The sequence below is a fragment of the Cydia splendana genome, chromosome Z (assembly GCF_910591565.1).
Source record: "Cydia splendana chromosome Z, ilCydSple1.2, whole genome shotgun sequence".
Classification (NCBI taxonomy): domain Eukaryota; kingdom Metazoa; phylum Arthropoda; class Insecta; order Lepidoptera; family Tortricidae; genus Cydia; species Cydia splendana.
Genome location: NC_085987.1, coordinates 36791191 through 36817892, shown reverse-complemented (window position 1 = coordinate 36817892; position 26702 = coordinate 36791191). Strand labels below are relative to the sequence as shown.

At 36.9% G+C, this 26702-nt stretch overlaps 2 protein-coding genes across 2 annotated transcripts in view; one reads left to right on the top strand and one right to left on the bottom strand.

Moving 5' to 3' along the window:
• Window positions 1-3706: 3706 nt before the first annotated feature.
• On the bottom strand, window positions 3707-15283 carry LOC134803958 (putative serine protease K12H4.7). Its single transcript, XM_063776797.1, has 9 exons — window positions 15030-15283; window positions 13462-13649; window positions 10718-10953; window positions 10179-10314; window positions 9476-9623; window positions 6613-6772; window positions 5824-5956; window positions 4995-5161; window positions 3707-3914 (listed from the first exon to the last, which is right to left on the bottom strand). Exons 1-9 carry the CDS (start codon window positions 15216-15218, stop codon window positions 3805-3807), a joined length of 1467 nt encoding a protein of 488 aa, XP_063632867.1. The 5' UTR covers window positions 15219-15283; the 3' UTR covers window positions 3707-3804.
• A 758-nt stretch (window positions 15284-16041) lies between these two features.
• Window positions 16042-26702, top strand: part of LOC134803959 (probable citrate synthase 2, mitochondrial) — a 30684-nt gene continuing 20023 nt past the window's right edge. Inside the window, exon 1 of the mRNA XM_063776798.1 lies at window positions 16042-16198. Coding sequence (XP_063632868.1) covers window positions 16154-16198 — 45 coding nt within the window. The 5' untranslated portion in view covers window positions 16042-16153. The remainder of the gene's footprint in view (window positions 16199-26702) is intronic.

Here is a 26702-nt window from a genome sequence, read left to right as displayed (position 1 = left end):
AATAATGAATGCAAGTAGAAAAAATTGAGAACCCTTTGACAAATATTTCCGGGTTTCAGTTATAACACATGAAGCATAGATTATGTCTATTGAGATTTAAACTAATAAGGCCTAAATACACAAAAGTTTTAGCGGTGGGCAAAGTAATCCGGTAATTTGGCATCCATACCAACATTGCCCACCACCAAAAACGGATTAGGGTTGTCACTTTCATCTAATTTACCCAACTTCGCAAGTAAAAGAAGGTTATGTTTGTACACTAAAATAAGTTTATAAATATATACTGTATTTAATTTGTCTTATTATCCTTTATTTAGATGTTTTATCCCGTTAACGAATGAAAACACAACAAAAATCATATTTTTGGTCATTAAACTATTGTAACAGATTTTCTCAAAAGTGACAACCCTAGCCTTTGTAAAATGCTTAGGCGAGCCTTATTTGGAAATGGGCAAAAACGGGTAGGCAACATTGCCCAGCAAATTTATTTAAAAGTTTTTACACTTATCGCTAAGTTATTAACAGGGAATGGTAGGATTGCCCAAAACCTTTAAGTGATCCTTAGACATCATCATCATATATACGAGCTGTATTTGAATACCAAATTGACGTGGGCAATGTTGGCGAAAACCCCGGATATTTTTTTATTTGCCCGCCCTCTAAAACGCAAAAAAATGGGTAAAAACACGATAAAAAAATGTTTTCTTCACATAAACTGATGCGTTTGATCACAATGGACGTGCTGAGCAAAAAAAAGTCATATGATGTGATTTTTTTTGAGAAATTCGTGTTTATAAAAAAAAGCGGGCAAAGTTGATGATAATGAGTAATGACGGTACCTACTCTTCGAAGGTCGCAAAAATATGTGACATGCTCTTATGGTTCTACAAATAAGATCATGTCAGATATTTTTGCGGCCTTCGTTGTGTAACATAAATTGCAGGTGACTGTACATTTGGAATAATTATTTTATTTAGTTTCAACGAAAGTTTCAAGTTTAGAAAATGAAAATGAAAATGAAAAATGAAAATTCTTTATTTGCATAAAATATGGTATAACAAGGTGTTATTGGAAAAATATTCCCGTACAGAAACATATTTTGCTGGTTAAGCATGCAAATATTATCTTAAAGCTATTAGTCTTCATCTATTTGGTAGGTACATTGTTAACTTAAAACTAATATTTCTACTTAATACTAGGTACCTATTACATATCGAACAACTCACTTACAGAGTAAAACACCTGTTTTTTGAGCCAACGATATAGTTGTGCTTTAAATGGGTTTAGAGGCAGGGGTTTGATGTTTTCCGGAAGGGCATTAAATATTTTCATACATAAATAATAACTATTTTTCATAAAAAGGGAACTATTAGGAATAAAATCTAATACAAGTTTATTGGGATATCTCGTGTTTCTATTGTATACATCTTTGGCCTTTTTTGTACGAAAATACTTCAGATATGCAATATGCACAAAATGTAGACCTAATCGAAATAAAACATTGCTTTTTATAGTAAATTTATAAAACATTCGATACATAGGTATACATAACAATAACCAGGCCACAACGCTATTGGCCTGTGAGCTTCATCTCGGTCTCCAAAGCCGCAAAAACTTGCTAGTACTTAGTGCTGGTCTAGCCTTTATTTTTTCTTGAAGATTTTCAGAGAACAGCACGTACACGCATTATACATATAGACGGAACGAACGGCATAATCATAATAATTTATTCGTCGCAATCCATGGTATTACAGATCTAGTTACAAGACTTTCAGGTATTACTTATACGAATTACATAACTCTTCCTGTTAATAGGCAATATTTTAATATAAAAGTTCTATAATATAATACAAGATTACAGTTGTCATCAAAATTCATTGACATACAGAAGTCAAATACGTTTTTAAAATGACGCAAAATGATACCAGCATAATAAAAATTGATCCCAATCAGTAAAGATGAGTCTTTAAACTTTTTTCATTTTAAGCGAGTTTTGAAGGAAGATAATACTTAAATTCGACTGTAATCGTATTATTTTAAGATAGTTTACTGCGGTTTTCAACAATAATGACCCGTAAATAACAGCAAATGAAATTTAAATGAGACGCGAGCTGTTATTTATGTACCCTATTTTTTGAAATACATTTTATCTACTGGTATGCTTTCTCGTGTGCGTATATGATTTAATGTCAATATAATTGACAAAAGCAAGAAAATCAAGCTGTCATTTTCATTTGAAGAAGTACACGTGTGCTCCGGTGTAGCCCCAACGGGCATCTGACTTGAAGAAGAATTTTGAGTGATGTCGTCAATGTATGGAAATTGTTCGAAAGTTTACATTTGAGATTGAATTTCTGTGTTGTCTTTGTGAGTAAAAATATAAATCGATAATAAATTGGTAGCTGAATTATCTAGCTTCCAAAATCATACAATAATTCAATTACTGTCAAAGACAAAATTGTTTTGCTTCTGTCTCAAACGGAACTCCATATTTTGATTTTTTGATACTTTTAGTGTCGATTTGTAGAGAATAACAGCAAATTAAAAATATAATGGCATAAAGAGTCGGTACACGGTTTCTTCGTGAATAAATTTACGTGTAATTTAATGCAATTATCAAACATTTATTGAACAAATTATGGTTACAAAGTGAGGTCTAAATCGAAAACGTCATATACCGGCCCCTTAAAAGCAGAGAATTAAAAATAGGTAGTATATTTCGTTTAAATATATACCTATGCAAATTACTATAGTCTGTCAAGCAAAGTATGTCAGTAGCAATGTACAGCAAAGTGAAGTAGGGCAACACTCAAAGAGCAATATTGCGCTAAGAAAAGCAGCAATGTACATCGAACCAAAACATGTAATTATCATAACCTCAAATTTTACAAATAACAATCATTAAACAGAATGTAAACAAACAAGATGATGGCTGTCATTCACGATCCATATTCCACAGATAACAGATGACACGCGATTTTGGAATTATTCGAAAACAGTGTTACTAACCCGCAAATTTTCAAATTTTTGCCGCCTTTTACTACTGACAAGTTTTGCTTGACCAAGTATTATATATAAGGGATATGATAAACCCACTAAAAACCACTATCACTGCCACTCTGCGCGCATAGACGTATTAAATTCGCTTTCTAGTAAAATGTATACTCGTTCCATACATTACGCTCACAGCGAAAAAACATTTTATGACGTGAAGACAAGAAAGAAAAGTCATTTTGTGCCAGATAAGTATAAGATTTATTTGGATATAGCCTTTACTTATTATCTATTTAACAAACTCTTAATAGGAATCTGAACAACAAAACCATTTAAGCTACCATTCTTAAGGAACCAGACTGGTGAAATGTATCATGCAACGAAAGAATTCGCCGTACAAATTGCTGCAATGTATCATGAAAGGTAACATACATAAATACATATAAAATTCTGAAAATTCTCCAAGTGAAAATTTCGAAAATTTTCTTTCCGGCGGCACTATGCCTCAGCACACGAAATTTGCAATATCTAGACCTAACATTATGGCCATTAGTCACTACGTAATTGACAAACATCAGAGGGGGCTACCGCGAAAACCGAAATTCGCAAATTGCGGGGATCTTTGTCTTTTACTCTAATGAAGGCGTAATAAGACTGACAGAGAAAAATGCCCGCAATTTGCGAACTTCGATTTTCGCGGTTATAGCCCAGGTCTCACATACACGACAAAAGCAAGACTATCGATAACAAGGAAACCAAATATGAGCATTCAGTAAATAGAGAGCGGATTGGTTGGTTGCCATATCGTAATCACGAAGCTAACCATTCGGAGAGCAGTTGTTCGATTTTGACCCTTGCGGCCTTTAGCTCCGGCAGGTCTTTTTCGCTGGGCGGGTACATGTTTGCGCAGTGTGCTGTGCCTGTAATTAAATGGATTATTTTTGTACTAAGGTTTTAGTACCACGACGGTGGTTGACATGGGTAAGGATACCCTGATAATAATCGGTTAGTGAAGCCTACGGACACTTGTCCTTTAATGCTTTGCATCATTCTGGGCTATAACCGCGAAAACCGAAGTTCGTAAATTGCGGGCATCTTTCTCTGTCACTCTAATTACGCCTTAATGGGAGTAAAAGATAAAGGTGCCCGCAATTTGCGAACTTTGGTTTTCACGGTAGGTGGTGTCAACATTAAATAATTTCACACTAAACAGAACTGGAATAAATTTCGTATATTCTCCCGCTAGGGGCTATCCATAAATTACGTCATCGATTTGTGATGATTTTTGACCCCCCCTCCCCCCTAAAATCATCCAAAAATCATGCTTCGAATGACCCCGTTTCCTCCTACGTCATGCTACCATCAGATGTCCAGACCCCCCCCCCAATTTGAAATGACGTAATTTATGAATAGCCCCCTAGCTCGCTCCCAGAAAGTCGTCTATGGGATGCTTAAAGAGAAAGAGGCCTGAATGTACATACACAACATCAATTGGTGTCAAATGCCAAAAAGGTTGGGAGGAAGATCTAGCTAGACGATCAAAACGTCCTTGATTGCAACGGGACGCTTTCTTGCGGCAGCGTACCCTGACCGAAAAGTGGCTCACACCACTCTCAACAAAACATTACAATCCATCTTCCTCGCGTTTTCCCGGCATTCTGCTCGGCTTATGGGAGCCTAGGGTCCGCTTGGCAACTAATCCCGAGAATTAGCGTAGCCACTAGTTTTTACAAAAGCGACAGCCATTTGACCATCCAGCCCAGAGGGTAAACTAGACCTTATTGGGATTAGTCCGATTTCCTCGCGATGTTTTCCTTCACCGAAAAGCGACTGGTAAGTATCAAATGATATTTCGTACATAAGATCCGAAAAACTCATTAGTACAAGCCGGGGTTCCCCGCGACCTCCGAATTGAAAGTCGCACGCTCTTACCGCTAGGTCACCAGCGCTTGCATGGCACATTACACTTTGATATATGTCACTCACAATAATATACTGACCGTGTATATAGATAGCCGGGGCGTTATCCCGCGGCGTGGTGACGCCGAGCGCGTGCCACGGGTCCACGGAGCCGTGCACGAACACCACGCGGCTTACACTAATGTCTAGCGAGCCATAGTAGTTGTTCGTCCAGGCGGCCGCGGCATTTACAAATTTTTTGTTGAACCTGAGAATTAAATAACCGTTATAATATTTTCCTTTTTATATATGGCTGACCCTAGGGCTGCGTTTCGGCCAGAGACTTACGAGGAATGTGTTTTTAAAAACCAATATAATCACTGCACACTGAGCGAGGAAAACAAATGAAGTGATTCTATTGGTTATTAACCTTTTGAACGCCAAGAACACAAAAGGTGTCGTTACTAGTCGTGCCCACCGCGCCAAGGACCACTATAGGTGTTATGCGGACGCTGTCCAAGTAACCTTCACGCTTACGAGTAGGGTTTACATTAGCTCGCTTGTGCCCGGGATCTTGGCGTTTAGAGTGATGTTTGTGTTTATGACATAAAGCGTTCAAAGGGTTAACAAACACATCCCTCGCAACGCATCCTCGCACAGCTCTGGTTAAAACGCAGATTAAAGGTTTTGACGCGTCAGTTATCTGATAGATGATAGGTCAAATAGTGAAGATCGACATCTTCCCAGTTCATATTTTTCACAAGCCGTGTGTTGTCGTCGCTTGTATTTTATCCCATCACACACGTCGCACATACCCCACTTTCAGATTTTCTCGAATTTCAGATTTCGTTTCTAAATTCAAACCGTCTAAGAATCCTCCAACAACTTCTGCTGAATCCTAAGATATATAAACTATTGAACAGTACTAACTTCTTCCCGAATATATCCTGGCACTGTTGAATATAGAAGTCCACAGGAAACTTGTCACCGAAAAACGGCGCGGTGCCTGTAGAGGTTTGGTAGAAACCAAACTCGGTGCAAGTTTGATACATCCACTGGCGAGCTGGAACATACACAGCAACTCAATTCTGATGTCACCTATACCCCCACGGTTATGCACGGAACATTTGAGAAATTCTGTTTAACCCTGTTCCAGGCCGCACCAATCTAAAGGTTTTTCGAAAAAATACAAATATTTATATTCCCATTAATCCAGCTTTGATGATTCATTTGATGACAAGTCATATTTCCCGTCTAATTTGATCCTTTAACCGGAATGCTAAAGTTTATTGGCGCGTATGTGGTCGATAAATTGTACTATGCCTGGAAAAGGGTTAACGTTGTCTCTGCCTCACGTTATCCCGGCATTTTTGCCACGGCTCATGGGAGCCTGGGGTCCACTTGACAACTAATCCCAAGAATTGACGTAGGGACCAGTTTTTACGAAAGCGACTGCCATCTGGCCTTCCAACCCAGAGGGGAAACTAGGCTTTATTGGGATTAGTCCGGTTTCCTCACAATATTTTCCTTCACCGAAAAGCAACTGGTAAATATCAAATGATATTTCGGACATAAGTTCCGAAAATCTCATTGGTACGAGCTGGGGTTTGAACCCGCGACCTCCGGATTGAAAGTCGCATGCTCTTACCGCTAGGCCACCAGCGCTTGTCTCTATCTAACACTAAAATGTGATATTTATTATGAGTTAACTACTCATACCTCCTTCGTTACTCCACGTAATGTTCCTAAGCTCCTGTATCATGTTGTCGTAACTGTAGTCCAGGCAGGTTTGGTTCTCCACCTCCAGTATCACGGAGTTGAAGTCGGCCAGCTTCATGTGCGATGGCCGGGCCGTTTCCTCCGTAAGCAGGTTACATATCTGAAACAAGCAAATAGCAGATAACATATATTATAATCTTTGGCAACCGAATGGGACCATTTGGGGGTCTTAGAACAAATGATAAATAATTAGAACCATATGTCGAAGACGGTAGTTGATGACCGTTTGAAATTTGTCACTAGATCGATTAAGGAATCCCTCGTTTTTGTGCTAAAAAAATATATTGTTTATAAAACCGGACAAGTGCGAGTCGGACTTGCCCACCGAGGGTTCCGTACTTTTTAGTATTTGTTGTTATAGCGGCAACAGAAATACATCATCTGTGAAAATTACAACTGTCTAACTCTCACGGTTCATGAGATACAGCCTGGTGGCAGACAGACAGACAGATGGACAGTAGCCTTAGTTATAGGGTCCCGTTTTTATCCTTTGGGTATGGAACCCTAAAAACGCCTACCAGTAGAATTAATGTTGAATAGATCGCATTTGAATTGAACCGCTGATACTATCCTTAAAGTGTTGAAGACCAAATGAAGAAAAGTGTATACCTACTCCAGGCATTTTACGGACCTCGATAAAAGCAAAATAAATAGAAATCAAAATGTGGGGCAACAACAAATCAGAACGTTTAGTACATTCAGTGCCAAGAACCTATAGGTGTGTTCATTTTGTATTTGCAATGGAGAGCTTAGCCCTGAAAGTGTAAAAAAAACCCAAAACTCGACGGTGATAAAAGCAATCATGTATCAATCCACATTCATTCTGCAATAAGATTAACGGCCTCCTAGCCTAGTCGGTAGTGACCCTGCCTACGAAGCAGGAGGTCCCGGGTTCGAATCCTGGTAAGGGCATTTATTGGTGTGTTTATCACAAATATTTGTTCCTGAGTTATGGATGTTTTATATGTATATATGTATTTATATATACCTATGTATTATACAGTGTGTAAGTCTAATACGGGCGATAAATTAAATCGGACATAGTATTCATTAGTGTAATCATGAAGTAAAAGGTTTTTTTAAGTTGCAGTTCATTACGAGCCCATAATTAATTTTTTTTTAATTTCTCAGCAGCAATGTACTGTAAACATGGTTGCGGTACCGAAATGTCAAATGTTCATTAGCAATACAACAATAGCATTTACAAACTTACCTATCTGGAGGAACATTCACAATACATGTTAGCATTACACTGCGTTTAATGTTTTGTAGTTATTTTGGTAGATTAAAGTACTACTAGGCGTGTTAAAAGATATAAAATCTTATTTATTTCTCATGTTTATCAACAAGAAACTGACTTCATTTTAATCAGTCACGATAACAGCACTTGACGTGATTATTTCTAATCTGAGCAATAGACAAGCACCTTTGATAGCACACCTTTTTTGAAAATTAATTTAATATCAGTATCTCATAAGTGATTATTGTGTATTCATTTCGTATTTAATTTGCCTGATTTTTTTATACCAGGATGGCGGAAAATAAGCATACGGCCCGCCTAATAATTGTACAGTTATTACCAAAATTATTTCGAGAATTAACTAAACCGTCTAAACACCACAAAACTTGGTACATTGTGTGAAAACGTGGCAAACTCTTTGGTGGAATTGCAAGTTTCTTATTTTATTTCAACTCTGATTTGACAATGTCAGTCTTTCGATTCAAAAGTAATCGTATGTTATAAAAATGCCTCGTTTAACAACTTTTACTGCTCCTGAATTAATGGACATGATTTTAATTTACGGTGAAACACTACAAAATGGTCATCGAGCGCTAGCTGTGTACAGAGAGCGATTCCCTCGTCGGGTTGTACCAAGAAACGCTCGAGTAATTGTAAACGCGATACAGCGAGCTCGCGAAGGATTGCCCGTAACTGGAAGGGTGGAGGGAGCAGCTATTCACGATGAGCTTCCAGTTCCATTGCAAGACCGAATCCTTCGCCATTTTGCACTTAATCCTGAAAGTAGTACAAGGGATGCAGGAAGACGATTTAATACGAGTTGTTATTTTATGGAGTCAATCAAACGTCGTTGCGAAACCTGTTCTGAAATACAAGGAAGGCACATCGAGAATAGGTATTTGCGGCGAAACCGGCAAAACTAAACTCAGGTTTCTCAGAATTTGTATTGTTGTAAATTGTGTTTTTTAGTTTTCTTTTTAGTTGGTTTTCTTTAGAAGTATTTCAGCAACTTCAGTACATTTCAGTTGTAATTTCAATGGGTCGTTATTAAAATAAATGATTGCTTTAATAAGATTTTTTGATGTAATTTGATTTTAAACTAGGTAGTCATTTCGTCAGATAAAAAACATCATACTTATTTATTATTTACCCACTCATGACAGTTAATGACATTACATACGCAATAGGAGTTTTTGAAAGTAACTGTCAACGAGCGTTTAACGTGAGCGTGTTTGCATTACATTGCGGGCTGAATTATTTTGTATGGACAAAATTATTGTTGCAACTTTAAGTAAATGTTATCTAATTACCTTTACTTTGTCCTATACTAACCACCGTTAAGAGATTCGCCCGTATTAGACTTACACACTGTATATATCGTCGTCTAGTGCCCACAACACAAGCCTTATTGAGCTTACTGTGGGACTAGGTCGATCTGTGTAAAATTGTCGTGTAATATTTATTTATTTATGTCAACTCAAAAAGATTATTGCAAAATCAATGTGGGTTGACACACTTTTGCTTAAGAGCATTCTACTTATTGAATAAACAGGCGTTTCTTACAGTGTTAATAGTGACGTTCCTGGACTTGGGGTTGCTGCCGATGCGGTTGTCTTCGTTGTACTGCACGACGCCCGCAAAGTTGTTCGCCAGCGTGTCGTAGAAATTGTTCAGGTCGTTCGCTGTTGCTCTGTCGAAGGGCTGGCAGACTCTGCAAATACAATAATAAGATACGTTACAATATATTTTCGAGTATGTACAAAAGCATAGAGAAAAATAGTAAGAATAGAGTGCTCACTCCATACATCAGTTTTGGTACCAAAACAACTATTATATTCGCAGTCGACATTTAGCATCGAGCAGCAGAATTATCAGTACCGCTACTTAATACTAGAATTCTCTAGTGTCCTGACTCACGAAAATTGTATTGAACAACAATATACAACTAATATTAAAAGTAGAAGAAGTTGAAAATGGAGTTCCGGTTAATCCGATTATAATATTAGCTGAAAATTGTTGAGCATTATACTTTTCGGTTGTAGCAGTACTGATAATTCCGTTACTCGATGCTAGATGTTGACTACGAAAATAATTGTCGTTTTGGTACTAAAACTGATGTATGGAGTGACCACTCTATGTATTTTTTTTTCTCTATGACAAAATGTTGTACGCGGGGTCTCACGAGCATAAGTTTCACATCACAACCTTCGCACTTCACACAGTTGCTAAGTTATACTTGATAGTAAGAAGTGGACAGTTAATTTACTTAAATTCGTGTTGAATAAGAGTAGGGTTGGTTTCCATCAGTTTAACGATTTCCGCGTGGCCCTGTTTAACTTCGTAAGCGCAGTCGTCCTTCCCAGTTTTCTCTCGTAACGCATCGATCACGACTTCAAAGTATTCTGGAACAAGCAATTATTAAATAACTAAACGAACATAGCAGTGTTATACATAGATATTGGTGTTATCAGCGCTAAAACAGTGTCCGAGTAGGTATTGAGAGTGCCTTTCGTGTTCCTAACTTTAGGCGCAGAATTATTAACATAACTTTATCGTTCTATCTCATTCCTATTGCTGCTCATTCCTATCAGATCTGCTAGCATGAGTTGCGTTCTCGTGCGCGACTCCATACATCTAGCGCGACTTCAAGTATGGACTCGCGCGCGAGAACACAACTTTCGCTAGACCGCATGATTTAACTTATTTCTTACTCTACTCGTTTGGGTCTAGTTATGGTAGTATGACGTAGCTATAAAGTAGACTTTACGGCGGGTACGCTTGTAGCAGTTGTAGTATGTGACATACCCACAAAGTCAACTTTAGCCAGCAGCGGGCCGCTGGAGGAGATGGCAGCATGCACCAGGTGCGGGTACTTGAGCCGCAGCCAGGCGGCTAGCGAGCCGGGGTACGAGCCGCCGAACGCTATCCATTTCACTCCTTTGGCCAACTTGTACTTGTTATTCATCGCGGGTATGAAGTAAGCCAAGTCGGCCAGTGCCTGCGACGATGATAAGTATTGCAGGTTCTTTACTGACATGTCTCTGAAAAGATGAATGCAACATGTCGAAATTGTTGAGTGCTATAACATGGAACAGTTCTATAAAAATGTGTAAGTATATTTTTAGAATGTTGGCCTGTAGAGATGTTTATGAACTCGATCGTACCAAGTAGGTCGCCAACCATTAGCCAAATTGTTATCTGACAATCTGGGAACCTTATTGCAAATACATATTAAAGGTCCACCAATGATCGGGTAAAAGTGTTGCTTTTATCAGAATCTTTGTTTTTATTCAATTTAGCAATTAATTATTTATGTGACTGGTAAATTGATATATAACCAGTCTAAAATGTGTCATCGAGGTGCGTAACAAAGGCGCACTTTCGGAGAGCGCACCTACACTTGGTTTTTGAGCGTTGTACTAGCCTGGGCTCAGGTGCCAATTAGAATTACACGACCCTTTTTTTTACAGGTAGAGGCATGTGCGGTTTTACTTAACAATAGACAAAGGATTAGCCGTTCGGGACCAGCTACAAACTGAAAGACTATACTCGTAATTTGATCACCAATTTACAATACGCTTTTATACCATTACGTCATACATACGGTATTATCTGCAACACATGGCACATATGTACGTAAACATGATAAGAAAGTATTTAACTCTTCTTTTGTTATAAATTATTAACTAGGGCACAGATATGCCACATGCCTCAGCAATAAGGAATTCCAAAGGCATATTTAAACATTTTGCGTATTTATTGTAATATGATTCTAAGAAATGTAGTGAATAAGAAGATTGGTGTAAAACTGTACAGTAATTAGCAAAAATATCTTGCATTATATTATTTGTAGACCCATAAGAGGTGATCTAATTTAAGCCCATTTGTAGACCAATGAATAAATAAATTAATGATCCTCCAAGAACACAGTTATTTTTTATTAGGGTTCCATACCCAAAGGGTAAAACGGGACCCTATTACTAAGGCTCCGCTGTCCCTCCGTCCATCCGTCCGTCCGTCTGTCCCTAGGCTGTATCTCGTGATCTGTGATAGCTAGACAGCTGAAATTTTCACAAATGATGTATTTCTGTTGCCGCTATAACAACAGTTACTAAAAACAGACTAAATTAACGATTTAAGTGGGGCTCCCATACAACAAACGTGATTTTTGACCGAAGCAACGTCGGGTGGGGTCAGTACTTGGATGGGTGACCGCTTTTATAGATGATGGTACGGAACCCTTCGTGTGTGTGCGAGTCCAACTTGAACTTGGCCGGTTTTTCAATTAGATTTAATAAAATCCAACAGTAGATTCGTCAATATGTACTTTATACCTTCTAATGATTTTTACTATCTACCTTACACTGTTCATAATCAATCAATTGTATTTTATAGAACTCGCAAGTCGACTTCAAGACTATCACAATCGAACTAACGGTTGGTGAGAGTGACTCAAAACCAGTAGCTAAGGACATAAATACTGGATAAATGTGAAGATTAATTGGTGAAAAGTTAATTAATGCACAAATTGAGACATTTCCTCTTGTGTTTAAAAAGGTAAAAGCTTAACATTTACAACAATGGAATTATTTGACAGTTAAATTATAAATGAAAATGAGATTTGTGTAGTTTGGCACAACTTTCTGAATCTGAAATATATTTATTATTTCATTTACAGTAGAATCCGCTTATAATGACATAGAAGGGAAGTGAAAAATACGTCATACTAAGCGGATGTCATATAAAGCATAGTTGATTAACTTCTTATTTTTGTTATTTTTTTCTAAATAATCTCACATTCCTTTGGTGAGCGATGAGTTTTATTAACCTTGTACCAATTATTAACTTGTCACCGAAAATCAAAACCAAAATAACTGAAACGCCATTCAGGCATAGGGTTGCCAACCGTACTATATTATATAGTATTGTACTATATTTTGGCTCTCTGTACTATATACTTTTGTAAAAATATATAGTACGCTAAAATACTATATTTCCGATTAAACGTATATTACACTCATGTTTAGTATTTTATCTAAAAGTACTATATTTTTTAGAAATGTAAGTGGTTTGTCACTATACGCGAAGTCATCTTATCCGAATTTGTTACAAAGATTTTTATATAATAAAAACCAAACTTCGCACAGTAATTACGTCATAGTAAGCGGTTGGTCAGTATATGCGGAGTCATAATAAACGGATTTCACTGTACATAAATAGTTATTTACGATACAAGTGCGGAAAAGAGGAAATTCGAAACGAGTGGCGATAAATTAAAACACGACCGAAGGGAGTGTTTTAAATCGACACGAGTTGCGAATTACCTATTCGCACATGTATCGTACAACGTTTTACAGTACATGTGGCCCTTTAAACTTTTGACATCACACGAAAAGATCATATGTACTGTAAAAAGAATTATAATATTAATGTTTTGAGCCAGATAACAGTACTGGAACATATTTTATTAATTTGTGCAAGATTCTATTGTTAGAAGGAGGTTAGAAGGTCTTATCTAATGTACTAAAAAAATAAATGTATATTCTTACTCTGTAGGATGACTTTCTCCATAATATCTATGTTCCAAATTGATGCACAGAGCATTAAATTTCTTTGCATAGTCAATCCAAGCTCCTTGGACCATCCACTTGGGGTCTGCGGGGCCCTCACCCCCTATCATCAGGAACACAGGACCAGGGTTGGAGAAGTTGTAGAAGGTATCATTTACAAAGTAGCGCTGAAAATTTACAACATTTAAAAATTACATTAACCTAATTAACTCCTGAATTAACAACAAAAATCCTGTCAAACCTCTATAATTACCTCTTCATGCTAAAACGAGTAGGTATTTAGAAGAAATTTGGTATAAAGATACAAGATGTAGTGCATAATTTTTCCATCGTATTTTCTTGGAAACATTCGTATTTATTTTGTCATTCTACTTCAGTCAACCTCAGTACTTTTTGTACTACTGTGTTAGACTGACTGAAATAGCCTTCGAGCAACACGGAAGGGAGGCGGCATTCACACTATTTCCCCTCTGCCGAGGAACAAGATTAGCGCGTCAATCTAATCTAGCGCGGGTAATAAAACTAGTTGCACTTGGATTTTTCACTAGACCGAGTCCAGACGCGCGCGTGAACACTGCTGCACAAAAATGCCTGTTTGCTCGGTTTTTTGTTATAAAAAGAGGTCGGGGACATCAAATTTACAAAAAGAAAGTGTTACATTTCACATGTAATATTTTTTTTACATATCATACGTTTAATTACATTCAAACACAATTATTATATTTTAGTCTCATGTAATTGTTGGATTTATCGATTTTGCTCGCTCAGTACAAATTGAGGATCGGTCGAGCGACAAATCCGACTTCTCATCTCTCAGAATACAATAACATACTTCAACGAAAATGTGTTAGTGTGCGTGTTGTGACACTTGTCACTCGTCCGTACACAAAAAGAGATCGAGGTTTGCAAGATTTGTCTTTGACGTGTGTCATTTTCTATGTATTTGTGTCGTCATTACAGATTGGATTTTGTATGTAAGTGTGTGAGAAGTGCGACTGTGTGCACCTTTCCCCCCACGAAAAATGGCAGAAAGATTTGTACGGTGAGATACCGCTTGGGCCCCTCCCTTCCGATGTGTCGGAAGCCGGTGTTGCTCGAAGGAAATAGCGAAGCACTTTCGTACTTTTCCGTGAAAATACGAAGGAAAACAATTATGCACTACATCTTGTAGTTTTTAATAACCAAATAGTCATTGTACGCAGACGAGGTCACAGACACAATACTAATACTAATTTATTCAAAACAAAACTAATTAAATTGTATTAGAAATAGCAGTAGCTAACTAGTTAATATTCCCAATAATAAGTTAATTATATTATTTTTTCTAGATAACAATATTGTATATTACCTATATTTGTTAATTAAGTTCTAAGCCCTATAGATATTATGGAAGAGCGGAGTCTTCTGTCACAAGTATTTTATACTTACTAGAAGACTTCAACCTTTACACCTGTACCCTCTGTGTTAACAAATAAACATTTTTTCATTTTCATTTTCAATACAATATTACCCACAATTCTTAGTAAATAATGAAACATGAAATTTACCTGCTTCCAAGTCCTCTGATCGGCTGGACTGAAATGGTCAAGTTTTTGCTTAAACCACTGCGCTTTGGGTAATTCCACATTTTCAACATGGGGTGCGCCCAAGTTACCACCTTTGTCACGTCCAAGGCGAAATCGCAGGGCACACGCCGATTGGATAATAAGTATACTTGTAAAGTAAATCAAACGCATGGCGATAGTAATAAAAAATACGAATATTTCTTGCTGCGCGACGTTTCTTCAGTTCAGTGTTTATATGTCTATTGATACGAAAATTATGAAAACACGATACCGGTAACCGCTTTTTTATGACAGTTGACGTTTTATGTGGGCTGCCAGCTCTTCCCCACAAAACCCTCGAAATTAGTCGAAATGTAAAGAAATAATTTCGCTTAAATTATTCAGAAGGTGTACTCGAGAAACTGAACGGTGAAAAATAGAGATACTACTCCTAAAAATACGTGTGATACCACATTAGATTCGTGATGATGCCTAGAAAAATGTATTCAAAGCGTGTATTAGCACACAAAAAATTGTGAACAAAAAAGGGGGATAAAAGTAGATATTTCAAATGAATATCCCATCAAAACACGAGGTGACCGAGGTGTTGCTAAAATATCGACAATGAAGTTTTGATTTGCACGTCTCTTTTACTGTGACTAATAATACTTTATTTCTCATCGTACGAAGAAATTGACAGTATTTATACTTTATCGTGTCATTGCGTGGACGACACCGAGTAGCGATCATTATTCCATAAATTTGATGAACAGTTGTTAATGCTGGCAGCATTTTTTAAATGACAGTGACAGTTAAGTCAGGTCCGAATTGCACGATTGAGAATATTCATCACTCAGTACAAAAAATGAAATTGCTACGCAATTTGGTAATATTATAGGACAAACTTAAAATCAAACAATAATCTATTATAATAGCAAAAACTTAAACACAATACAATATAAAATGCAAAAAATTTACACATGTGACAGATCCGGTCGTGTGATGCTGCTTGTCTTTGGCCATTCATTCGAACGCGATCGATTACTCGTTCGTTCCGCGCGCTCTGCAACTACTCTAGTAGTTGTGCGTGGTTGGTACGTGAGACTTGGCGCTCGGCGGGATCAAAAATGGCTCTGTTCAGAATTACATCTACGAAATTAGTAGAAGTGCAGGTAAATAATCATATATTGTATTTAAGTTTATCTTAACAATGCAAATACCGCGTTTTTCTTTACTGTTTTTGGTGTTATCTCATTACTTTATATAACCTACTTGGCCACATTTTGAGTTTGAAGTTATGTAATAATAGGATTCTTTCTTAATGAATCTTCACAGGTATGCTAGGCTAATTAGTGAACCTTCAATATGAATAAGGTTCAACGCTATTATTCCTTACCAAGGGCCCATTTTAGCGAGCAGCACTCGACTGCCGGTGAGGCATTCGGTAGCGTGTCCTATCTCGAGTGTCGTTCAGTTTATCAAAAACCTTACACGTATCGAATACAAATATTACTTATAACGGCTGACTACGGTTTAGGTCTGTGTCACATTTTTATATAATTTTTATTTTGTAAAAATTTATGTAATTTATCTTTCGTTTGTATGTTTGTGAAGTTTTCGTCATATACAGTACGTTTTAAACCAAATTTTATAGTCCCAAGAAGCTATTTTATACACAGGATCTACAAGAAAAAGTAAAAAGTTTATTTACCAACTATAACCCTTTTAGGTATTTTTTCGTTTTACAGTTTTTTTTTAATAAATTGAGGGGTCATTAAAACGTAGATTGTAGCCTCTTTCATCAAAATCGGCTCAACATTATCAACGCTATCATGAAACACGCCACAATCATATCCACATGCATAAATGTTAAAACATGATACAATGAAAATGCTGATCTCATCTTTAGACTAAATCCATCAATTGTTTACAGTTATAATGGCAACATTGAATGCATTCGTAAAATATTTATTAAAAGTCCAATATTGAAAGTTAACAGTAAAGTAACATTTTATAACTAGACAATATGCAGCATAACTAACTCAAAACTTGCCTAAGATTATCAAACAAACAATTTTGAAATATCACCATAGTTGCACATGATAAGATTGATAAGATTCCTGGTAGTTTTCCATTTCTTGAATTAGATAGTCATTATTAAAAAATGTAAATGTGTTGGTTTAATCTCTACTATGCTGATACTTAATTGAATTAAGTGTTTATTACGCATTACAATACAATTCAGACATGTAACCATGATAATGTGGAATTTAATTAGTCCCTGCTAATTAAGATACATTTAAAAGTGTAGATAGGTACATAAATACATAGGTAAGTTAGTAATATAGCTTTAAGGAAGTAATTTAAAGGATTACTTTGCTTCTTCTTCTGTATATTTAAGAGCTGTGCTCTTGTTGGTGGAGCAAACTCCAACTCATCCGGTCCTCTGCCAACTCCTTAACCTTCTGCTACCTTACCTCAGATTTCAATTTTAAAGTTTTATGACTTTTCACAATTTTTAAATTAATGTTATTTTTATTTACGGCCTCCTAGCCTAGTCGGTAGTGACCCTGCCTACGAAGCAGGAGGTCCCGGGTTCGAATCCCGGTATGGGCATTTATTTGTGTGTTCATCACAAATATTTGTTCCTGAGTTATGGATGTTTTCTATGTATATATATATATATATGTATTTATATATTTGTGTATATTATATATATCGTCGTCTAGAACCCACAACACAAGCCTTATTGAGCTTACTGTGGGACTAGGTCGATCTGTGTAAATTAATTGTCCTATATAATATTTATTTATTTATTTATTTATTTAGGTTCATATGTAAATGGAAACATTAACTAGGCACCTGCATTGCTAAATTTAATTAATCATAGTGATCTATTGTAAAAATGAATGCGTGTACATTTAGTGTAAATTTCTAGTGCATAATTTACATTATAAGACAATTTACAGTAAGAAAAAAGTAATGTAAAAGACAATCTTAGTAACTTGCATTTTTTATGATGCTTAATAGGTACCTGTTTGTGGACGCCGTTATTTTCTTAAGACAAATAAAATTAGAGCAGAGTTTAGTTTAGCACGTGTAGTATGTAGTCATGTTTTTTTGGCCTACGAGTATTACCGTGCCGTGTTTACTTGAAGGGATGACAACACATAACATTCTTCACTACTATAAAGTAAACGTTATTATTAAACAATTTTCCTTAAAGGCGCGAGGTCGATATTTGAACGTGTTATTTAGTTGAAAACGCCGTATTTAAGAGAATTTAAACATTTTCAACCAGCTGCCGACTCGCACAATGTTTACAGCAAGTGGTTCAAAACCGGCGCCCTTGCGTGGCGATCTGTGTCAGTGTCACGCACGGTGGCGCTTACTAGATAACTGGCACGTCATCCAGCGAGTGCCATCACGATTAATTCCATTTGATAGACGGTTACATTTAGCTTAGACCTATCTACTTAAATTTGTGTACCTATGCGAAAAATTAGAATTCATCTTAGAAATGCTTAAAAGCTTTAGGTAATACTGAACAGACTTAAAAATAAGTTTATTTAATTGTTTTAGTGCTGGAGAACTAAAGAATAACATAAGGATACGGATTAAGATAGGTACCTCATGCCACGATCGATGCCAGGCGGAACACTTGATCTAGTGCCCTTAACTAACTACAATATCTTGCCAGTGACAAGGGTTTATAGTAGACTAATTTTTCAAGGTCTTCCGGAAACAATAGAAAATCAAATGTCAAAGTGAAGTTTTGAAGCGCTTCCTTTAATTTGCCTTTCAAAAGTTATTGAGCTGGCAACAGCGGTGTCGTCACGTGCCATCGCTGCGGCACCAACGCCACGTGATAACACGGGATTATCGCGGCATCTATCACGATAGTGCTGATGTATTCGAGAAGTCTCCGATTTCGCTATCTCGACTGGGATACGATGACATTCATTTGCAATGCGTGTCCTCTGATTCGCCCCCTGCTCTAAAGATAAACTCTCATGAGTGCGGCGCTCGGCACGCGCCCAAATGTTGACCGCAGTTACCAACATGAACACTAACCGTGCACTTTGAACCTCATGACAGCGTGAAAAACCTATACATACAGTTAATGAGTTTAAATTAAATCTATCCCTTTAGATTGTCGCATTTAGACTTAGGAAGAGATGTCTTCTTAAGTTTTACGAATATTCTGACTGTTTTTTTGTACACACTATGTTAAATTATAAATAAATAAACGCAAATGGTTACGTAGCTCCGTTATTCAATAATGGAATTTTGCCATTGGTATTAAGTACGTGGGTTCAGTGAGCAGTCTGTTACCAAAGGTACGCACTTGTGCTGTTTTCTTCCATAATTTGGCAACGCGCCAAGAATTTAAAACTCGTAAATTAGGCAAGATACAACTTTGTTGCCTTCAGACACTGAGCTGAATAAATATTATAAGAACATAAAATTAAAATCACGCAGTAATGTCTTTCACAGTCAATAACAATATCAGTCTATAAAAAAATCTAGTCCAATCGTCGTCCAACCCTATATTGCTATTAGTGCCAGGGCCTAAAACATTTCTGTAGGCAAACGGGAGCCGATTCAGCTAACATTTTCCTCAACTGTTTAAAATTAATGCCAAACCGGTGGAAATTGCGTTGCGTGACCGTAAGATTAGCAGTCCCTTATTATGCTCTGGTTTCCTAGGATAGCGGTGCCGTCATATAGCGGTCGTCTCCATACAAATACAGTGAAACCTGGATAAGTGAGACTTCAAGGGACGAGCAGATTTGTCTCACTTAAAGAGGTATTCCACTTACCTAGGCTCTCAGTTAGCCATGTACAAATAAATTTCTGTCTCATTTACAGAGGGTCCCATTAATAGAGGTGACAATAGAAGATATTTCAGTTATAGAGGGGGTTAATAAGGTATTTTGTAATTATCTTTAAAAATAAATAAGGTAAAATAATCCTTGTCCCTAAATATTTTTAAGACTGTTAATTATTTCTTTAAATTAATTTTGAATGATTCTATTTTCAAATGATAGATTTTTTTAAATTTTTGATACGGACTTCATTACCTCTTAGAAAATTATTAAATGAACATGTGTTTATTCGTGTTACTTATCAAGATTTCAGCTTTCGTTTCGATAGTTTTAACTACATAAAGTAACTAAATGAAACTTGAAGTCGTTTAGACACAATTAAGCAAATGCGAAATTTGTGGATAGACTAAGAGATGGAGACCGATTGACAAAGTAAATTATGTAGCCACTGTAAATTTACTGCCATCTCTCGACAGGACATAAAACTGTTAGAACGCCATTTGACTTTGATCCTTATTCTTTCAGTGATATGTGTTAACTTATTAAATATTAATATTCACGCCATCTACTCGACTATAGGCCAAAAGTATGGTTCCATGTTTTCGAGCGATGGCGCCACAACCTTCAGCCTATGCTCGAGTAGATGGCGTGAATATTAATATTTAAAAAGTTAACACATATCAGTTGAAGAATAAGGATCAAAATCAAAGGCGTTCAAACAGGTTTAATCTTCTGTCGAAAGATGGCAGTAAATGAACTGTAGCTACATAATTTACCATGACAGTAACTCTCTTCTTCAAATCCTCTTTGCTAAGACTTAGTAAGAATACGGAAATTGATCAATAAAGTCCAAGTTAGAGAGGTCATAGACTGACTTTATCTCAGATACAGAGGTCAATTCCTATAAAATTCTAAAAAAACAATTTGGAAAATGTAATCTTATAAATATAGTCTCAGTAAAAGAGGTAAAATACACTCTCTGTCTCATTTATAGAGGTAAATCTGACTATAAAATCACAACAACTAATCCCAGTTATAGAGGTTTGTTTTATCTCGCTAACAGACGTAATTCAGTGCTAAAGTGTCGGGACCGCACCATGAGTCCCAGCTATAGAGGTTTCTCCTTATCCAGGTCCCACTTAACCAGGTTTCACTGTACTACGATATCCATATTTAGCCGTATAGATCCTTATTTAGTATGGAGATGGCCGCTATATGACGGCACCGCTATCCTAGGAAAACCGATCTTAACTCATATACATACATATATATTAGATTACCTACTACGGCTATAACGGCAGGGAAATCCCAGTACCTCGTCCACGGCAATGAGCATGGTTCGGTTGGCACTGTTCGCAGCATCTGGTCATTTATGATTTAGGTACCTGTTAGTACGGTCTCCTCGGGTAGTGAGATTTACGTAAAAAAAAAACAAGTGTCAAGCCCACTACATGATACTTTTACGAGTTACGGTTTATAATAATAGTTCGAAAAACGAAAAATTCCTACATTGTTTACGTAGTTTTGAGGCACGCCGTACTTGCGCACATAATGCAAGCAGGTCAGCGATGATCAATGGTGTACATAAAGCAAGTGTCGAACACAAAAAACGGTCATGTGGTCATGATCGCAGAGCGCCGTCCTCTGACTAGTCGTAAGATATGACGCTCTCAATGTCAAGGTCGAGGCGGTTATGGCTTCTTACGCGTCATTCATGTTCATTTCTAGTTGGTAGTTGCCTATTTAGTCGTCTACTGACATTTATTTTTAACTAAAAAAAGATTCTAAAAACATGCTTCTGAACTTTTCATCTGTGTAAGCATGTGTACGAATAAGCAACCTACCGTAGGTACATACTTATCTTATCAACCTGCCCATATCTATATATATAAAACAAAGTCGTGTTTGTTCCAGCGTCCATAACCCGAGAACGGCTGGACCGATTTTCATGGTTTTTGATTTGTTGGATTAGTCTCGGCCCAGAATAGCAGAATAACTGTTAAAACCATTGAAAAAAGTGACGAAAACAAAATAATGAAAGAAAAATCATTCCCATACAAAATGTTCCTAGGTATCTTACCTGTCAAACATTTGATGTTCATCCCGTCGATACGGTAAACTCTTACCTCAAATTAAAGAACGTATTTAAAAAAGGGTTTCGAACCGACAAGATATATCCACAATATTAGGATTGCGCCGTATTTGAGATTTTAAAATTGAAAAATAGTGACAGTAATTACAACGGATTGACATATTTATATTTATGCATGCACTATAGTGATGAGGCTAACCATAAGGTTACATCACGTTTGTCAAATGTAGAATGTAGTGATTATAAACGTATAGTCGAATCGATTTTAATGCCGATTTTTGCAACTATGTATTATTAAATAACCTTTCTTTCACATCGAATTTCATTTTATTGTCTTTTGGGTTTTGTTTTAATTGTATCGTTTTTTTTTAGTCGATTTTCATCAACTTACGAAAATGTCATTTGAATCGAAACGACAGACTTGACCACAGATGAGAATTAAACGAATAACTTTTTATTCGACTAATTATTCGAATAAAAAAGTTGATCGTCAAATTTAATCGTCGATTAAATTATTCGCGATTAATTTAGTAGACGATTGAAATTGAACTAATCTGAATATTAATCGACTAAATTTTCGATTAAATCTCGATTGAAAGTTGACAGGGGGTCATATTTGTACGTAAAAAAAAAGATGGCAACCAAACACTTTGTCAGAAAAGTCAATCATGGGTGTCGTTTTATAGGTTTTAGGGATTGCCGGTTTCGAAAACGATAACTGTTTTGGAATCCAAGATGTCGACCGTGCACTTTGTCATAAAAGTCGTCATGGATGTCGTTTTATATGTTTCAGGGAGTGCCGGTTTTGTAAATGATGACTGTTTTGGAATCCAAGATGTCTGCCGTGCACTTGATCATAAAAGTCGTCATGGATGTCGTTTTATAGGTTTTAGGGAGTGCAGAATTCGAAAATGATGACTGTTTTGGAATCCAAATATGTCTGACGTGCAGTTTGATATAAAAGTCATCATGGGTGTCGTTTTATAGGTTTTAGGGAGTGCCGGTTTCGAAAATGATGACTGTTTTGGAATCCAAGATGTCTGCCGTGGACTTTGTCATAAAAGTCATCATGGTTGTCGTTTTATAGGTTTTAGAGAGTGCCGGTTTCGAAAATACTATTTTAGAATCCGAGATGTCTGCCGTGCACTTTGTCATAAAAGTCGTCATGGGTGTAGTTTTATAGGTTTTAGGGAGAGCCGGTTTCGAAAATAATGACTCTTTTGGAATCCAAGATGTCTGACGTGCACTTTGACATAAAAGTCGTCATGGATGTCGTTTTATAGGTTTTAGGGAGTGCAGAATTCGAAAACGATGACAGTTTTGGAATCCAAGATGTCTGTTGTGCACTTTGACATAAAAGTCATCATGGATGTCGTTTTATAGGTTTTAGGGACTGCAAAATTCAAAAATGATGACTGTTTTGGAATCCAAGATGTCTGCCGTGCACTTTGTCGTAAAAGTCATCATGGGTGTCGTTTTGTAGGTTTTAGGGAGTGCCGGTTTCGAAAATAATCACTATTTTGGAATCCAAGATGTCTGCCGTGCACTTTGTCATAAAAGTCGTCATGGGTGTCGTTTTATAGGTTTTAGGGATTGCCGGTTTCGAAAACGATAACTGTTTTGGAATCCAAGATGTCGACCGTGCACTTTGTCATAAAAGTCGTCATGGATGTCGTTTTATATGTTTCAGGGAGTGCCGGTTTTGTAAATGATGACTGTTTTGGAATCCAAGATGTCTGCCGTGCACTTGATCATAAAAGTCGTCATGGATGTCGTTTTATAGGTTTTGGGGAGTGCAGAATTCGAAAATGATGACTGTTTTGGAATCCAAATATGTCTGACGTGCAGTTTGATATAAAAGTCATCATGGGTGTCGTTTTATAGGTTTTAGGGAGTGCCGGTTTCGAAAATGATGACTGTTTTGGAATCCAAAATGTTAGCCGTGGACTTTGTCATAAAAGTCATCATGGTTGTCGTTTTATAGGTTTTGTAGAGTGCCGGTTTCGAAAATACTGACTATTTTGGAATCCGAGATGTCTGCCGTGCACTTTGTCATAAAAGTCGTCATGGGTGTAGTTTTATAGGTTTTAGGGAGTACCGGTTTCGAAAATAATGACTATTTTGGAATCCGAGATGTCTACCGTGCACTTGATCATAAAAGTCGTCATGGATGTCGTTTTATAGGTTTTGGGGAGTGCAGAATTCGAAAATGATGACTGTTTTGGAATCCAAATATGTCTGACGTGCAGTTTGATATAAAAGTCATCATGGGTGTCGTTTTATAGGTTTTAGGGAGTGCCGGTTTCGAAAATGATGTCTGTTTTGGAATCCAAGATGTCTGCCGTGCACTTTGTCACAAAAGTCATCATGGGTGTCGTTTTGTAGGTTTTAGGGAGTGCCGGTTTCGAAAATAATGACTATTTTGGAATCCAAGATGTCTGCCGTGCACTTTGTCATAAAAGTCGTCATGGGTGTCGTTTTATAGGTATTAGGGAGTACCGGTTTCGAAAATAATGACTATTTTGGAATCCAAGATGTCTGCCGTGCACTTTGTCATGAAAGTCGTCATGTGTGTCGTTTTATAGGTTTCAGGGAGTGCAGAATTCGAAAATGATGATTATTTTGGAATCCAAGATGTCTGCCGTGCACTTTGTCACAAAAGTCATCATGGGTGTCGTTTTGTAGGTTTTAGGGAGTGCCGGTTTCGAAAATAATGACTATTTTGGAATCCAAGATGTCTGCCGTGCACTTTGTCATAAAAGTCGTCATGGGTGTCGTTTTATAGGTTTTAGGGAGTACCGGTTTCGAAAATAATGACTATTTTGGAATCCAAGATGTCTGCCGTGCACTTTGTCATGAAAGTCGTCATGGGTGTCGTTTTATAGGTTTCAGGGAGTGCAGAATTCGAAAATGATGATTATTTTGGAATCAAAGATGTGTGTAATTTGAAAACTTCGCGTAATATTCCACAAGCTTATTTGAATGCAAGACATTGACATATTTTAGTATAATGTTGCCTGTTTCGTACCAGTCATATAATAGTGAACCGATGCAACAGATACATGTACCTAGGTGAAACGAAGTTCACCGGGTCAGCTAGTATTCTGATATATTAGGTATTTGCTTAGTGATGTAAGCTTGAGTTCAACGTGGTTCAACTAAAAATCGCTCTCCATATAATAACATATCAAACATTTATTCAGCAAATAAGCCACAGGGGCACTTTTGCATCTCAAAATTTTACAAGCAATATAAAAAACTAAAAATTAAATAATATAATTATAAATATGGAAATAAATATTAGATACTTTATTACAGATGTATACAGTCTCTAAATTGTAGTCTAAATGTCGAATTACACAAAATAAAACAAGTGCGAGTCGGACTCGCGCACGAAGGGTTCCATACCATTACGCAAAAAACTGCAAAAAATCACGTTTGTTGTATGGGAGTCCCACTTAAATATTTATTTTATTCTGTTTTTAGTATATGTTGTTACAGCGATAACAGAAATACATCATCTGTGAAAATTTCAACTGTCTAGCTATCACGGTTCAGGAAATACAGCCTGGTGACAGACTGACGGACAGACAGACAGACGGTCCCGTTTTTACCCTTCGGGTACGGAACCCTAAAAGATAGTAATATTTGAGCATCAAGTAATATATTGTCTCTATTTAACTTGTTTCTATAAGTAATTTTATATTAAAAATCAAGCGCGTTATGTTTGACACAATATATCACATTTTAGTTAGTGGTATCTCAATATCAATATCACCTTATTTAAAGATCGCGGTAACTGGTACACTCTCGTTTGATGGCGGAAGCTTTATGACTCAAGCTTCCCTTTTGTCGTGATCGATAGACTCCTTTATGAATGCTCTAAGATTTGTATCTAAATATTGATTGATTAGTGAGATAAACTGTTACACGACACTCCAATCCAAGTAATTACTACGACTGCCACGTCCCATGTATACGTCAGTCATCGAATTCGGCTCCTGGGGGTCTAGCCAAGATGAAAATGGTACATCGACAAACGCCAAACGAAAAATAAATATTAACAGACAAGGAATGCAAGATAAAATGTATTGTTTCTCTTCTATTAAAGGAACGCTTTTACAGTTCCTGTTCCTCAAAGGAGGCCAGTGGTTAACACTAAACTCATAATGCTCTCATATGAATAAAACAAAATACAACCGAATTGATAACCTCCTTTTGAGATTTGGAAGTCGGTTAAAAATGTATCGGAATGACACATGCTTCGAAAAGTAACGGGACTATTTCCATACATTACTTAAGTTTCAATTGGCGTTTTCTATTAACGATTGTCACCTTGGCAAGGCCCTCTGAAATCTTTAATTTAGACTCTGAGACATAAGATCTTACAACCTCTAGACCGTTAAGTTAATCGCAAAACAGATAATTTTACTGGGTCGCGTAGGTGACTGAACCTATTAACTTGATAATGTCCGTGCTGTACTGTTGATAATACGGTACGGCCGCAGGTATAGACTTATCGAGTACACAGCGACACCGATCACGTTTCCAGGTTGAGAACACTAGGCTTACAATTAAAGGCATGTGAATATTGCCAGTTGTGCAAATGCAAACCAAACACTTTTTGGTGCAATTTACCTAACTGGCCTACAGCACTGATGAAATCTTACTAATAGTAGGAGATCCCCCATACATCGGACCTTCACCAATCTGTCTGACGGATAAAACTATGAAAATATGAAAGAAAATATGTTC

Excerpts from the sequence above, each read along its gene's own strand:
- LOC134803958 (XM_063776797.1), bottom strand. The coding sequence starts at position 15,218 with ATGCGTTTGATTTACTTTACAAGTATACTTATTATCCAATCGGCGTGT. Across the intron at positions 13,650-15,029 it reads ATCAGAGGACTTGGAAGCAG|CGCTACTTTGTAAATGATAC; the intron begins GTAAATTTCATG and ends GTAAATTTTCAG. Across the intron at positions 9,624-10,178 it reads CTTATTCAACACGAATTTAA|AGTCTGCCAGCCCTTCGACA; the intron begins GTAAATTAACTG and ends TTGTATTTGCAG.